This window comes from Ciona robusta, chromosome 10 (assembly GCF_009617815.1).
Source record: "Ciona robusta chromosome 10, ASM961781v2".
Taxonomy (NCBI): domain Eukaryota; kingdom Metazoa; phylum Chordata; class Ascidiacea; order Phlebobranchia; family Cionidae; genus Ciona; species Ciona robusta.
In genome coordinates, this window is record NC_143244.1 from 7,781,935 (window position 1) to 7,797,895 (window position 15,961).

Here is a 15,961-nt window from a genome sequence, read left to right on the forward strand (position 1 = left end):
AGTATTTATAGCAGGTATAAAGTTAGATGTCTATACTTTGTAAATTCGACCGTTTTCTCTCATACTACATAGCTATATTAGAAGTTATGGAGCTAAATGTTAGTGGTATTCGATTGAAACTATTCCGTAGCCGTGCACTTGTCTGTTTAGACGTGAAGAATGCGTAACCTTGTGTAAAGGAATACAATAAAGGATCTGGTGCTACGAAACGTAACAGACTAAAATTAAGTCAAACAAATTGTATAATAAGAATATATTTCGTCTAAATGGCATCGTCAGTCTTTTGTTCAAATAGAATCGTGACAAGAGACATTGGTTTTACGTGCTTAGTGTTCTTTGTCTTTATAGTGCGTGGTCATTTAAATAGAAGCAAAGTTCAGTTTAAATCCCCTTCTCATTACTGACAGCAATTCCGGGAAGATGTGACGTTGATGTTACGTTTATACAACTTAAATTAGCGATGACGGTTTTCTGTTTATATTTAAGTGAGTTGTACCGTAATATACATAATGTGGTAAAGTCAACGTACAGTAAATAAAGTCTAGAGTTCAAAATAAATATATTTATAACGTGATTTAGTAGTTAATATATAGTAGTATGGGGGGAGTTGGGACGCATTTTAACTCTATTTTCTCGTCCCATTTGGTAGTAAACAAAAAACATTTAAAGAAATATAAAACTGTATCCTTACGTCTTCCATAGACCGTTAGTAATTGTTTAAAACACGATCAGAACATTAAGATATTATGTGCTAAAGGTGTCCCATTTTCCCCTCCCCTACCATACGTATTTTCCGATGTATTATTCGGGTACTAAGCGCAGTAAGTTAGAAAGAATATAAATATGTCAATAACCGTAAAAATTGCAGTGTGATGCTATATATATACAAACTTGTCGTTTAAGGATGAAGGCTTATTAAAGTCAATCTTGCGAATCGGCTGCAACTGATGTTTCTGTATAAGATTGCTGCAATTAGCTTTGCTTGTTACGTAGAAACTTTCGGCCTGTGACCGCCTGTTGCAGCTTTTACCTGTTTTGTTGTTAAGTAATATAAAACGTATCGTTATGTGACGTAACCGTGTTAGCCTAAATTACGATAGCACGCAGTTTTAATGTTTATAAGTGTCGTGTAACGGTCGTTTTATTAACGAGAATACGTATGGGTCGGATTTCTTTTGATCAATTTATGCGCGAGTGTCAGTTTTATTTTCTTTCGTCACGTGAAACGAGTTTAGCAATTTCGTATTCCCCTGAGAATTTGACCGATCGTTGCTCTTCGTCGTTGCTTCAATAACACTTAAGCCCTATGGGAGCAGTTAGCATTAGTGTAGCGAACGCGCTGTACGTAATTAAGCGAACTTTGGCTACAGTTAGACAGTACCTGTCCCTATATTATTCAGTCTGATGCAAAATACAGAAAGCAAGTCATAGAATCAGCTGACAGGAAACAAAGTTTCCGGGAAACAAATTGATTCAGAACTTGAACAATACCCTGTCAGTTTAATACTGATGGACGATCTAATTAAGTTTAAATTGCTTTCGAGGTACAGCAAGTTACAGTTTATAATGCATTGAAGTCACGATTTGTAGTTGTTATTATATTACATAGGTTTAAATACTCAATATATAAGTTTGTCGAGTATTAATTTTACATATAGTGGGTTGGGGTAAGATGGGACATTTTAAAATCTCTTTCATCGTCCCATTTGGTAGTAAACAAAAAATAAAATTATAACCGTATCCTCGCGACTTTAAAAGAGCGTTGTAAATTGTCAAAAACACCGGATATGGAAGTATGGGATAACGTTGCCCAAATATGGGATATTATGTGCTAATAGTTTCCATCTTGCCCCGCAAATATTCCCCCCCCCTCCCGCATGTTTAACGACTCGTTTTGCAGAAACTTCTTTCTCTTCGTTTTTTTAGTTATTTTTAATCTGGTATATTTTTACTATCCATCTTACCCCACAGTACAATATGCATTATTGTGGTTAAATAATCCCGTTGACATATGCGCCGTGACGCTGCATGGGATACAGAACCCCCATTGGTTTGAAAATGAACAGATTTTGGTTTTAATGAAATTTACTGTCTTTTGGTCGGCATATGTGAAACAGTTGTTCGTTCACGGCCAATGTTAATTCTAACTAACCATATGCCAGCTCCGTATGCTTGGCTTCTGGATAGTTAAGTTTTATTCTTGGACTTTATAGCGGCACGTATGGTCTATTTTCATATAAACGCAGATATTGTAGGGTAGGGTGAAAGGGTTTACGGTTTCTGTTTGTTTTCTCGTCCAATTGGATAGTAACTGAACAATATTTACAGAATTATAAATCCGTATCCTCACGACTTTAAATGAACGTTGTTAATTGTTTAAAACACAGCAGGAAATAAAGGACATTATGTGCTAACGGTATTTATTATTTTCTTACAGTACTATATTCCCATATACGTTCATATTACTCGTAAGATTTAAATCTCGGTTTCCATAGTTTTGCAGAATAAGGTTACAATTCTATTCATGAGTGTCTATTTGAATAGTTAGTGCGTGCCATTCGTGGTCAGTTTGTAACTGGTTTTCGGAAGTAGGTGTGACGTCATATAGCAGTCGAGCAAGCAGATATAAATTGTAGAAATCGACTTCGGATCGGGTTTGGCCTTTTATGTGTATTGTGATGACATTTATGTAAGAAATGTCGCTGGCTTGTATAGTTCTACGGAAATAGATAGGAATTTATTATTAGAAATCAGATAACGCTTCAAAATTTGGAAAAAAATGAACTTTTCTGTGTAAAACACTAAAATGTAACGTCGAGTTTAAGGTTTAACATGTTCCTATATTAGCCGCGGGGGGTTTCCTATTTAGTACTGACACAAAAGATGAAAAGAACGGCCTTTTAGCAAGATCAGGAATCGTATTATGTATTGTTGAAAGTCTATATGCTGGTATTCCGGCTAGACCAGCTTTTAAGGTGGTTCCTAAATTGCCTCAAAAAGCCCGTTTTCGCCTCGAGTAATTTATTAGGGTGGGGAATATGGGAAACCTTTTCATTCCATCTTCTTATCACATTTGGTATAAAACAATAAACATTTAAATAATTCAAAAACCGTATCCCCACGACTTCCAAAGATGTCCCATATTACCCCACAGTACTAAATTCATTAAGAAAATAAGTAACAGGGGACGTTTTGCTTTGTGTTAAGGTTTATCAAGTCAAAAACACTCAGACGCTCGTCACAAATTAGTTTGTTAAAGTTATTTCTTTTCCAACAGAAAAAACGCCGAGAGAAATCGTTCTCACGTTGCTTGGAGTTAAACCGTTCACTAAATTATTAATACGCGACTACAAAGACCATGAACTCACATGTTTATTCTGTCCCGCGAAATTTCTCATCAAGAAATTGTATTATTGTCTTTGAGCAGTTTTAAATAGAACCATTGCGGTTGTAAACCAACAGGTTTTGATAACATTTTCTATTATGATCACAGTGAAAATTGTGTGTTTTGGTAAATACTACTTGAGATACTTATTAAGCTTGCAGCATTGAAAATGCTTGAACGTATGTAGCTTATTTTTCCTTGTACAACGGGGCAACGACAGTCGTTATAACAAAGGTGTTCTGTTTTAAACAACTCGTACCTGCTTACAAGTTACCTCGTATGTAATTTTGTAGGTGCTATTTTTTCGAGGGGATTTTTCGTAATATAAAGCTGGCACTTCGTAATATAAAGCTGACAGGTTTTTTTTTAAACCTCATACAGTGACATCGTTGTAAATTAAAACACATAGTAGAGTTGGGAAGATGGAACACCTTTAGCAAATAATATCCAAATATCCAGATCGTGTTTTAAACAGATAAATGCGGTCTATAGAAGTCGCGAGAATACGGATTTATAACTCTTATAATGTTTTTTTTATTTTGCTATCAAATGGGACGAGAAAACGGAGTAAAAATGTGTCTCGTCTCACCCCACCCTACTATACAAGCGAGCCGGCCGATATTAACAACGGTATACACACCGTATCACTGTCTACTTGATTTTCAAAGTGTTTTGAAAACTGGAAACCCAATATAAACTACAACGAGCATTTTAAATCAATGCAAAACCCTCGCATGATAAAAAGACAAAAATCGAAGCTTTGAATCGATCCTGGACATGAACTTTCAATTTAATTTAGAAAGATCGTATCCTGGATATCATAACAAGGGCTATGTCGTGCATACCTTATATTGTAGGGTGAGGAAGACAGGACACATTTAGCGCATAATATCCAAAAATACTTTCCTTTTTTTACAACGCAAAGGGTAAATATAAAAAAGTTAAAATATTCCCGTTTTACAAAAAGCTCTTTCCGCTTTTAGAATGTAACAAAATATCTTCCCCACACAAAAGGGTGTTCCTGAATCTTGGGGGATTTTTGCAAAATTTTACGTCACTAGGAAACCCCGTGGTTTCTTTTCACCCTCGTGTTAACCCAAGCGTTAATACCTATACACCCCTGTATATCCTATGGGAGTCGTGAGAATATGAGATAGAGAGACGCTTAACGCCCGGGTTAACACAAAAAGAGGGGTAAAATAAAACGCCCTTGGCTTTGACCCAAGAGGTTCGCTATAAAAACGAGGATTTGTTTCGCTTGCTTCATAATCACTTCGGAGCCCAATGCGCTTGTATATATGGCATAGGGTTTGTAAAATGTTGTTTTATCGCTATTTTCTGTCATTTTATTTTTAAATATTTTTTATATTCGCTACCGTAATCGAAGAGACACGTGAAAGTTATTATGATGTAAGCAACTTTTCGACGGCTCATCTGGTATAAAAACGTTGTGTATTTTCTCTGCAGACTATATAATATTACAATGTTTGTAAGTGATATAGTAAGGTGAGGGAAGATGGGACACCTTTAGCACATGTTATCCAAATATCCTGGTCGTGTTTTAAACAATTAACAACGGTCTATGGGAGTCGTGAGAATATGGTTTTAGAATTCTTAGAATGTTTTTTGTTTACTACTAAATAGGACGAGAAAATATAATGAAAAGGTGTCCCATCTTCCCCCACCCTACTATATAATCCTTTTGTATTTAAACAGATCTGCAATGGAAGTTAGGATGCATAAATATCTTTGTATTACCTTGATAACCGTTTGGCTGCATGTTGTTGCTGGAGTCAGCGTTATAAACCGAGGTAAAACACAATGAAACTATTCTTCTTATTTTGTTCAAGTAGCTTTTACCGGTAGCGTGTTTTAACTTTTAACGACTGTTATTTTGCTGCTAATTCCCTTCTCTTGGTGCAGTACAATATACTAGCGGTATCCCATCTTACCCCACAGTACAATATACTAACGGTATCCCATCTTACCCCACAGTACAATATACTAACGGTATCCCATCTTGCCCCACAGTACAATATACTAACGGTATCCCATCTTGCCCCACAGTACAATATACTAACGGTATCCCATCTTACCCCACAGTACAATATACTAACGGTATCCCATCTTACCTCATATTATCTTTCACAGTTGACTTCAATTCCCCAACAAACTGTACATTGATTGACAGCAATAAAAGCAATGAGACGTGGGTCGTTTATAGGGGTTGGCCTTACTCGATTAATTGCGAGAACTTTGAGATTGAACTCGAAGATGATTCCGTATTCACGGTAAGTTTTGTGACTTGTATTGTCGCATTGTTATAGATGTAAGTAACTTATTTACCCTCGTTATAACACGGGTGTTTTGTTTCATACACATTTTGCGTAGTTGTGTCTCGATTCTTCTTACTCAACGAATCAGCATTTTTCGCTTTCTTTCTTTGTGTCGTTTCAACATGATGAATACGACCAACCTGATTAGAAAGTTTTTTCTTTATACAAGTTGAAACATCGGGAGCATAAATACAAGAAACGTTTAATTTATATATTCAGTGCATCATATGGGACATGGATAGTCACGTGGTTCTTCTAAACCAAACGGGCGACTTCGACGACGCATTATATTACAACTATGAAAACCCAGACACGCAAGCCAGTTCACCTGTCAATTTTATTCTACAAGGAAAAGTATGTATAGTAATAGAACTATGATATAGACTTATTGCGTTAAAGTAAGATGGATGTCGTCATAATATAATATTCCATATTACCTAATTGTGTTTTAACAATTAACAACGCACTTTCAGAGTCGCCAAGCTTCCGTTGTATAATTTGAGTATATTTTTATTTTACCCCAACTTACTGTACCGCCAACACCTAATATAACATCTCATCAGTTGCACTTGATACAAAATGTTCAATTACTTCGGTTACACTTTCTATCTAAAACGGTAATTCTTTACTGTTTTGTGTTTTAACAACTGTTGTTTTATCTTTACTACGCCTCTTTTTGCTTTTTGTAAACTTTCCCGTTCCTCGTTATATTGAGTTCGTGACCGAAGAGACGAAAAATTTCATTCATGTATTTTACAGGTCATCGATGCGCTGTATTATTTACGCCAGATAAATAATGCTTAATTACTTACAGGGCGCTGACACCAATAAATGTTACTACAGTGAGCTGCACATCGTTATAGCCGAGAGCCCCAAAGAAACTTGCGAGGATAGTTTTAAAATCGAAACTTCTTCTAAAACAAGGGGTTCTGTCGGTCAACGACAAATTTTTAGCTGCGAAGGTAAATAAATAAATGAGTTTCTTTGATATAGTGATCGTTGGGGTAATGAGCCAACTCTGCCATAAATCCAGGGCCCTACATGGCATGCCTCGCTGCATAAAATGGGTTGTCTAAATTGTCGACCATACAGAAAACAATCACCCACAAGTTACATACGTGGTAACTCGTAAGCGGGCACGAGGTGCAGAAACAGAACAACCGTGTTATAACGACTGTCGTTGCCCAGCCATGTGAGGATAAATAAGTTAGATACGTGGTAACTTGTAAGCGGGCACGAGGTGTATGAAACAGAACACCCGTGTTATAACGACTGCCGTTGCCCCGCCATGTAAGGATAAATAAATTACATTCATTCATATTCAAAGCTTAATTAAGGTTTACGATCCTTAGTTCCCGGTTCCCTGAATTCGCCACTTGGACCAACAGCAGCGAAGAGCATGAATGGGACTTGGTTTCGTAATTGCTCAGCAATTCCTCCCAATGCGATCATACTGCAAGGATCGGAAGGCAGTGTTAATAAGGTTAGTATGTAACTTGTAACGGTCACTAATTTTATCCAAAACATTATTGCTTTCTGTTTTATCAATAAGCGTGTTTTAACAACTGTTGTTTTACTGTTACTACCTGTATTTTCGCTTTTGTCAACTCCCGTTTTTCGTTATCGTGACCAAAGAGACGAAACAATTTTCATTTCTTCTTCATCTTCCCCGCTACCGTTGTGGGCGTTTTTTTCTTGTTCAAGGCACTTAATTCCAATTGCTCCAACCCAGTGGTCACTAATGGGTTTTCCAAACTGTCAGCCATACAAGAAACAATCACCCACAAAGTTATATATCTTAGCAGGGTGTAAGACTTTACCTATATCATATATAGATTATTGTTCAATCATATTACAACATATTTACATGGTGTTCACTTCAACAGCTCAGCATACCGAATTTTTCCTACGACGACGCTGGTGTATATACTTGTCTGGTTACTTACAACGGACTTCAACGTTACGTTGTGCACTACACAATGTGCGCGAGACGTAAGTAGTTTATATAACTTTACATCTGTGCCTGTGATTGTAACTTATTTATCATCACATGGCGGAAAAACGACAGTCGTTATAACACGAGTGTTCTGTTACCTACACCTCATGCCTGCTTACAAGTTACCACGTATGTAACTTATTTATCCTCGCATGGCGGGGCAACGACAGTCGTTATAACACGGGTGTTATGTTTCATACACCTCATGCCTGCTTACAAGTTACCACGTATGTAACTTGTTTATCCTCGCATGGCGGGACAACGACAGTCGTTATAACACGGGTGTTCTGTTTCATACACCTCATGCCTGCTTACAAGTTACCACGTATGTAACTTATTTATCCTCGCATGGCGGGGCAACGACAGTCGTTATAACACGGGTGTTATGTTTCATACACTTTGCGCTCGCTTACGAGTTATGACAAACTTGCAAGTTGAATAAAAGTGTTTTTCCAGCCGCTACATTCCCGAACACGCAACCCAGCACCCACTGTAAGCATTCTCTCTACTCTGCTACCATTGGTGAAAACATCACTATAGAATGTCAAGTCAACTTGGGCAACGGCCGTCGACCGACTTCAACAACGCTTACTATGCGATGGAGCCAATCTAACGTATGGATATAATATGTGTAGTGGGGTGGGAGAAGACGGGACACCTTTAACATATATTATCTAAATATCCTGGCCGTGTTCTAAACAACTAACAACAGCCTAAGAGAGTCGTGAGGATAAGGTTTTATAATTCATTAATGTTATTTGTTTACTACCAAATATAAAGAAAAATTAGAATAAAAAAGGGACTACACATATAGTAGGGTGGGGAAGATGGGACACATTTTCGTTCTGTTTTCTTGTCACATTTGGTAGTAAACAAAGAACATTTTAGGAATTATAAAGACGTATTTTCACGACTCCCATAGACTGTTGTTAATTGCTTAAAAAATTATCAAATTTGAATATTATGAGCTAAAGGCGTCCCGTTTTTCCCATCTATTGTATGAATGAATGAATGTAACTTACTTTATCCTTGCGTGGCCGGAAAACGACAGTTGTTATAACACCTCGTGCCAGCTTACGAGTTACCATGTATGTTACTTTGTGGGTAATTATTTGTTTTGGGATTTTTCATTTTTTTAAGTATGGCTGATAATTTGGACAACCCGTTAGTGGCCACTGGGTTGGAGCAATTGTCGTTAAGTGTCTTGCCCAAGGACACATACGCCCACAATGGTAGCAGCGACGAGCCTTGAACCCATTACCTAATGGTTACATGGAGGCGCACTAACCACTACGCCGGCGCCGGACTCATAGTATACCACTCATAGCGGCCTAACCTTTAAAAGTCAGGCTACCCATCAGTTTCAAAAGATAAAAGTTCATGCTGGCTAAAGGAGGAACATTTTTTCTTAGCGCATTATTGTTATTTATTTGGTTAATAGGGCTAATCATTGTACTACCACTACTATATAGTGTTTATTTTAAAACATGTTTGTGTGATATTAAGTTGTTTATGCATTTGGGTACTCATGGAAATCCAGATAATTTCTAGGGTCTTCACACCTACCTTGCATACCCATGTTAGGCGCCTATGGCAATGTTACTGAGTTGACCATTCTATATTTTGTATCTATTTGGTATTTAAGCCCTGTTTTCATTTGATAACTTTCCTAACTTTATTTGTATGGCGTTTAATTAGTTTTTATTCCAGGATATGCAAGGCAACACAACATGCGTTAACGCAGTCAGAGGAACACATTATAGTATCGACACCCCTAAAGTATCGTGCTCATAGTAAGTCCAAAGACCATTATAAACACATTATATTATTGAGTGCAACAGCCCTGCTTTTTAACTGACTCTGTTTCCCGCACCTTTTATCCATAGCATGTTTTAACGACTGTTGTTTCGCTGTTAATAACATGATCTTTGCAATCAATTTAAAGAGATAAACAAAAGTTATGTGATTATATTTGTGACAGAGTGTTATATATGTAATGTATGCATGGTATTAATAACGTATTTTAACAAATGTTGATTTACTTCTCTTCGTTCTTTAAATAACATGATTTTCACCATCATTTTTAAGGCGATAAGTAAACAATATGTTATTATAGAGTGGTATACATACATGTGTTGTTGAAATATTGGTACTTTATAATATATTTTCAAAGCGTGTTTTTACAACTCTTGTTTTACCGTTACTACCCGTCTTTTCGCTTTTGTCAACTCTCTTGTTCTTCGTTATCACGGCCGAAGAGACGAAATAAATTTCATTCGTTTATTTATTTTATATTAAACAGCAACCTTGAACAAACGTGTTACTCCCATGTTGCTACAGCTGCGGAGCGACAAATTGGTCCTGAAATAATCACACTGCGCCTGCATATACCGTGAGTACCACAGAAAGCTTTTTAATGATTATGAGCTGTTATTCACTACATATCATTCATGCTATATACTGTTGTTTCCAGGCATATTTATACTGGTATTTTTGCCGAAAAAGCTAAAATAAAGTTTATATCATTCTTACGTTTTTGTTTTCACCCATTATATAGGCTACAATTTGCTGCATACTTAAATAGGTATGCCAATGCAAAACCATAATTTGTGTACGGATAGGGAAGCTCAAATAAATTTAACAACAATGTTTCTAAAAGCATAGCAAAAAAATTGTGTGAAATTTTGTTGTTAATTTCCTTCTCTTCCTTCTTTGAATAATTTGATCTTATTATCGTTTTTGAAAAGATAAACGAATATTATGTTATATCCCCCCAAAATATTGAGTGGTATCGGCTAGTAATATGGGTTAATTATCTTTTTATTTCTAGATACCTTCAAGTGAGTGACCTTGGGACGTACACCATCTCAGTTGAAACAACTTCAAAGAAATTCGGCCACAGTAACGCTTCTGTTATCATAATGGAAAAAAACGTCAACAACTTTCCTTTAGTTGTCGGCCTCTCAGTTGGTCTGAGTGTTTTGCTGATAATTGTACTGGCAGTGATACTGTTAGCTTGCTGTTTTCAAGTCTACACAAAAGTTTTTTGGAAGAAATATTTCAAAGCCTACACTTCAGGTAAAAATATCTTTACCTTGGTTCAATATCATACACTAAATAAAAACTGGTTTAAATAATTAAGAACGCTCAAGCTATCGGGTATTTTCTCAGATATAGTAGGGTGGGGGAAGACACATTTAACACATAATATCCAAATATCTTGATCATGTTTTAAACAATTAACAACGGTCTATTGGAGTCGTGAGGATACGGTTTTATAATTCATTAAATGTTCTTTGTTTACTACCAAATGGGTCGGGAAAATAGAATGCAAAGGTGTTCCATCTTCTCCACTGCACCATATTAAATAGAGCACTTGTAATTAATATGCTGTGAAAAACACCTTTACAAATGTTATACCTATGTTCTATATAGACATCCCTGCAGAGCACTGAACCCTAAATGACACATAACACTAAAACTACTAATCTTTTCAGAGACGAATGATTTTGGAGCATATTTGTCGTACCAGTACTCAACTGAAATGGATATTTTCTCGCAACAGCAATCGCGCGATGCTTTAGCAACAACACGTGATACGTTGGAGAAACTCGGTTACAGATTGTTCGATGAAAATCGTGATGGTCAATCAAATGGCTGTGAGTGTATATTGTTTATCATTTTTTTTTTATTCGGCGGAACAACCACAATTTTTTTTTATTCGGTGGAACAACCACAATTTTGTTTATATTCGGTGGAACAACCACAATTTTTTTTGTATTCGGTGGAACAACCACAATTTTGTTTTTATTCGGTGGAACAACCACAATTTTGTTTTTATTCGGTGGAACAACCACAATTTTTTTTGTATTCGGCGGAACAACCACAATTTTTTTTTATTCGGTGGAACAACCACAATTTTTTTTATTCGGTGGAACAACCACAATTTTTTTTTGTTCGGTGGAACAACCACAATTTTGTTTTATTCGGTGGAACAACCACAATTTTTTTTATTCGGCGGAACAACCACAATTTTTTTTATTCGGCGGAACAACCACAATTTTGTTTTTATTCGGTGGAACAACCACAATTTGTTTTTATTCGGTGGAACAACCACAATTTTGTTTTTATTCGGTGGAACAATCACAATTTTGTTTTTATTCGGTGGAACAACCACAATTTTTTTTGTATTCGGTGGAACAACCACAATTTGTTTTTATTCGGTGGAACAATCACAATTTTGTTTATTTGGTGGAACAACCACAATTTTGTTTTTATTCGGTGGAACAACCACAATTTTGTTTATTTGGTGGAACAACCACAATTTTTTTTATTCGGTGGAACAACCACAATTTTGTTTATTTGGTGGAACAACCACAATTTTTTAACTGATGCTATTCCCCCCACCTTTAATCCACAGCATGCTATTATTTTACTGCTAATTTTATATCTTTGTTGTTTAAATTGTGGGCGTATGTGTCCTTGGGCAAGACACTTAACGGCAATTGCTCCAACCCAGTGGTCACTAATGGGTTGTCCAAATTATCAGCCATACATAAAAAAAAAATCCAAAAAAAAAATAATCACCCACAAAGTAATATACATGGTAACTCATAAGCTGGCCTGAGGTGTTAAACCCGTGTGATAACGACTGTCGTTTTCCGGCCACGCGAGGATAAAGTAAGTTACATTTATTCATTTAAATAATATTTCCTTACTGTTCTCGTTTTGTTGAAACACTAATTATAAGCAACATTTAAAATCTTTTTAAAATAAAGTTCTTTGCAGACATTGCTGAAAGCTCTATTCAATCCATGGCAAAATGTCATAGAGTGGTTATTATACTAACATCTGAATACATCAAGGATAACTGGAGTGTGTTCAGATTACAACAGGTAAGCATAATGTAGATTGTTGTATCTTTATTTACCTCCAGAGGTATTTAATACAATACAAAATCTCTTGTATCATATAGGCTACATATTGTAGCTTGTTGTATCTTTATTTTTATAGCTCTTACAGCATATTTAATACAATATACCAACCATTTTGCCACACATAGAGAAAAACATGGGGAAAAAACAAGTGAAAAACAAAGTAAAAATGAAATAATGTTTGTTTTAATTTAAATTCGTTTTCTAAAATTAACTGTTTTGCGACCTAAATAATTTGATATTTATTGTGATATTTGTTTTTGAAGAAATAAATAATAAGATCTTGGTTGTTGTATTTAATGAGATACCGGTAAATAAAAAATTATGTCACATTAAATGTTTTGTTTAAGTTGGCCATGTTTTCTACAGAGCTTCATGAAAATGATCGAGTCGGGAAGAAAAGTGATTTTCATTCTTGTTCCTGGGATTCAGGAATTTGTTAAACAAAAAGCCAACGAAGGAGATGCTTGCTGTAAGATGGTTTGTCGGGCCTTGAAGGTAGATATGGGTTGGGTGTTTATAACTGGTGTTTAGCGCCTTAAATGAATGTAGCTTGTTTTATTCGAATGTAGCCGTAAAACGCCAGATGTTATAACACGAGTGTTCTGCTTCATACACCTCGTGTACGCTTACAAGTTATCATGTATGTAACTTATTTATCCTCGCATGGCGAGGCAACGGCCGCAGTCGTTATAACACGGGTGTTCTGTTTCATACACCTCGTGCCCGCTTACAAGTTATCATGTATGTAACCTATTTATCCTCACATGGCGGGCTAACGACAGTCGTTATAACATGGGTGTTCTGTTTCATACACCTCGTGTCAGCTTACAAGTTATCAGGTATGTAACTTTGTGATTTTCTGTATGAATGAATAAGCCAATGAATGTAACTTGCTTTATCTTTACGTGGTCGTAAAACCTCAATTGATATAACTTGAGGTCGTGGCAAAGTGGTTAGCACACTGGCCCTTTGCCCTTTGGTTATGGGTGACAACTCGTAATAGGAGACGAGGTTTATGAAACAGAACATTCGTGTTATAACGATTGTCGTTGCCCAGCCATGTGAGGATAAATAAGTTACATACGTGGTAACTCGTAAGTAGGCACGAGGTGTATGAAACAGAACACCCGTGTTATAACAACTTTAGTTGCCCTGCCATTCGCTGTTAAAGAGGTTTTATTCATTCTTTTTGTAGTTTAGTTTTGTTTTAACTTTTTTAAAATTTTTTTCGTGTTGTGTTTAATTTTTATTTTATTTTTTTGTTCATAATAGTATTATTTTTAGCTTTAGGGTTAATTTTCATTAAGTGCTTTTTCCTTTTACCAGCTCAACCATGCTATTATATGGTCTGATGACAAGAAATTCAACTTGCGAAAATTCAAACTACAACTTGATGTAGCAATGCCTAAGATCAACCCCCATTCCACTAGTCTACCAACACCCATGAATGAGAATGGCAACGGGAAACCAAATGGTTACCATCGTGGCATCAGCACCGCAACTGACGTTACTGAGCTTAATTCTCCAAGTAAAGATCAAGTGTTAATAGCTTGATATATATGTTATGTGGTTCATATGGTAAAAATTTGAATAAGGAGTTATATGGTTCAAATGTTAATTGTTTATTATGGTTTTATGAATAAAATGTTGATGGTATAAAATATAAGTTCTATGAATTATGACAATGATGCTTTTTTATACACTTTTACGGTTTTTGACTAACTAAATTTAGAAATGCAATCAGCCATTAACAAAACTGATTGGCAAGACCATAAAATGGTGTAATTATTGGGTAACAAAATCACTATAATTAGCTATGTTTAATAAATTTAGTTGCATATTTATAAAGTAACTAGTTTTGCTGCATTTCACGTTTTGTCTCTGATTTATTGAAATTAATTTATTTTCCAGGATATTTAAGCGATGGAGTTGACGTTTATTTTCCAACTGTTGATGAGAATGGAACACAAGATGCACAAGTGTGATGTACAGTTCGTGAAACATCAAAATGTCAACATAAAGGGCAAGCTTTGCATATGTTTGGGGTCAGGGGGATATCTTATAACACGTGCTGTGCTCTAACGCTTATAAAGCATTTCTTCAATCTTTTTTTGAACATTATACACAAATGAGAAATCTGTAGTTTTTTCAAAATAAGTCAGTATTTTAACAGTTTTCAAAATATATCAATAGAGTTTTTTTTTAATTTTATTAAAATTTATAACATTCCACTTTGGGTTTACAGAAGTTATCAAATTACTAGGATTAAAGTATAATCCATAAATAGGGAGTTAAAAATAACTTAATACACAAAACATGCTTGCTGCTATTAGGTGTGTTGTATATAGAATTCGTGATATAGTGGGGTGGGGGAAGATGGGACACCTTCAGCACATCATATCCAAATATCCTGACCGCGAGAAAGTAGAATGAAAAGGTGTCCCATCTTCCCCACCCTACTCTATATTTAATGTATGTAGAATTTGTCATTTAAAATGTTAGATTACACATTTTATTGTTCAAAGTTGTTTATCTTGTGCATGCATACTTGGTTAACGTGATCTTGCCGTTTTTGTTCAATAGAACTTTCCTAACTTGTTTGTTTTGTGTTTCTAATAAACGTGAAGTTGTATGTTTTTACTGTTGATTATTAATAAAGTTCAAAACCAAAAAAGTATTAAGAATGACTGTGTTATACTGTATAGTATGGTGGGAAAAATGGGGCACCTTTTCATTCTCGTCCCATTTTGTCGTAAAATAAAGAATATTAAAGAATTATAAAACCACGACTCCCATAGACAATTGTTAATTGTTGCAAACACGGTTAGAATGTTTAGATATTATGTGCTAAAGGTGTCCCATCTTCCCCCACACTACTATAAATGTATCTACTTATATATACATTGCAGACTGCAGTTAGGCAAATATTCTACTCTAAAGTGGGGAGTGTTTGTTACTTCTATTTTACGTCGCGCATAATGGGATTTATAATAGTCACGTGAGTGGCAAACAACAAAACCGTGTAAAAAAAACGATTTCCCACACACGCCCCACAAACCGTAGATGTTTTCTTTAATTCATCTTCTAATCCTACCATGTCTATTCAGCTTTGCGCAGTGGCGGTATCGTAGCTGATGAGGTTTATCCGAGGCGCGATTATTGCTAGTTGAAAACTATTACCAATACCCCGCCCTGTCGACGTGAAAAACCGTCGACTGTGGCAATTTCTGATGGGTTTTCCGGAACCTTTACCATTACGTATGTAGAATGACTGTAGGTAGAAATCGTACAAGAACATAACGCATTT

The 15,961-nt window shown here is 35.8% G+C and overlaps 1 protein-coding gene and 1 non-coding gene across 2 annotated transcripts; both read left to right on the forward strand.

Moving 5' to 3' along the window:
• The first annotated feature begins 5,037 nt into the window (after window positions 1-5,037).
• On the forward strand, window positions 5,038-15,292 carry LOC149730403 (X-linked interleukin-1 receptor accessory protein-like 2). Its single transcript, XM_089886010.1, has 15 exons — window positions 5,038-5,196; window positions 5,537-5,676; window positions 5,941-6,075; window positions 6,536-6,683; window positions 7,074-7,204; window positions 7,608-7,713; window positions 8,174-8,331; window positions 9,428-9,510; window positions 10,020-10,109; window positions 10,548-10,795; window positions 11,215-11,376; window positions 12,506-12,612; window positions 13,021-13,149; window positions 13,981-14,182; window positions 14,566-15,292. The coding sequence occupies exons 1-15, from the start codon at window positions 5,109-5,111 to the stop codon at window positions 14,637-14,639; spliced, it is 2,001 nt and encodes a 666-aa protein (XP_089742136.1). The 5' UTR covers window positions 5,038-5,108; the 3' UTR covers window positions 14,640-15,292.
• Window positions 15,293-15,759: 467 nt separating this feature from the next.
• On the forward strand, window positions 15,760-15,900 carry LOC149730404 (U4 spliceosomal RNA). Its single transcript, XR_016385949.1, has one exon. It is a non-coding gene; the product is annotated as a U4 spliceosomal RNA (small nuclear RNA).
• The last annotated feature ends 61 nt before the right edge of the window (window positions 15,901-15,961 follow it).

What these genes read in the sequence shown, in the direction of transcription:
- LOC149730403 (XM_089886010.1), top strand. Translation starts at nt 5,109, where the DNA reads ATGGAAGTTAGGATGCATAAATATCTTTGTATTACCTTGATAACCGTT. An exon ending in CGGAAGGCAGTGTTAATAAG is followed by an intron (nt 7,205 to 7,607) that starts GTTAGTATGTAA and finishes TCACTTCAACAG; the next exon opens with CTCAGCATACCGAATTTTTC. An exon ending in TGGTTTGTCGGGCCTTGAAG is followed by an intron (nt 13,150 to 13,980) that starts GTAGATATGGGT and finishes TCCTTTTACCAG; the next exon opens with CTCAACCATGCTATTATATG.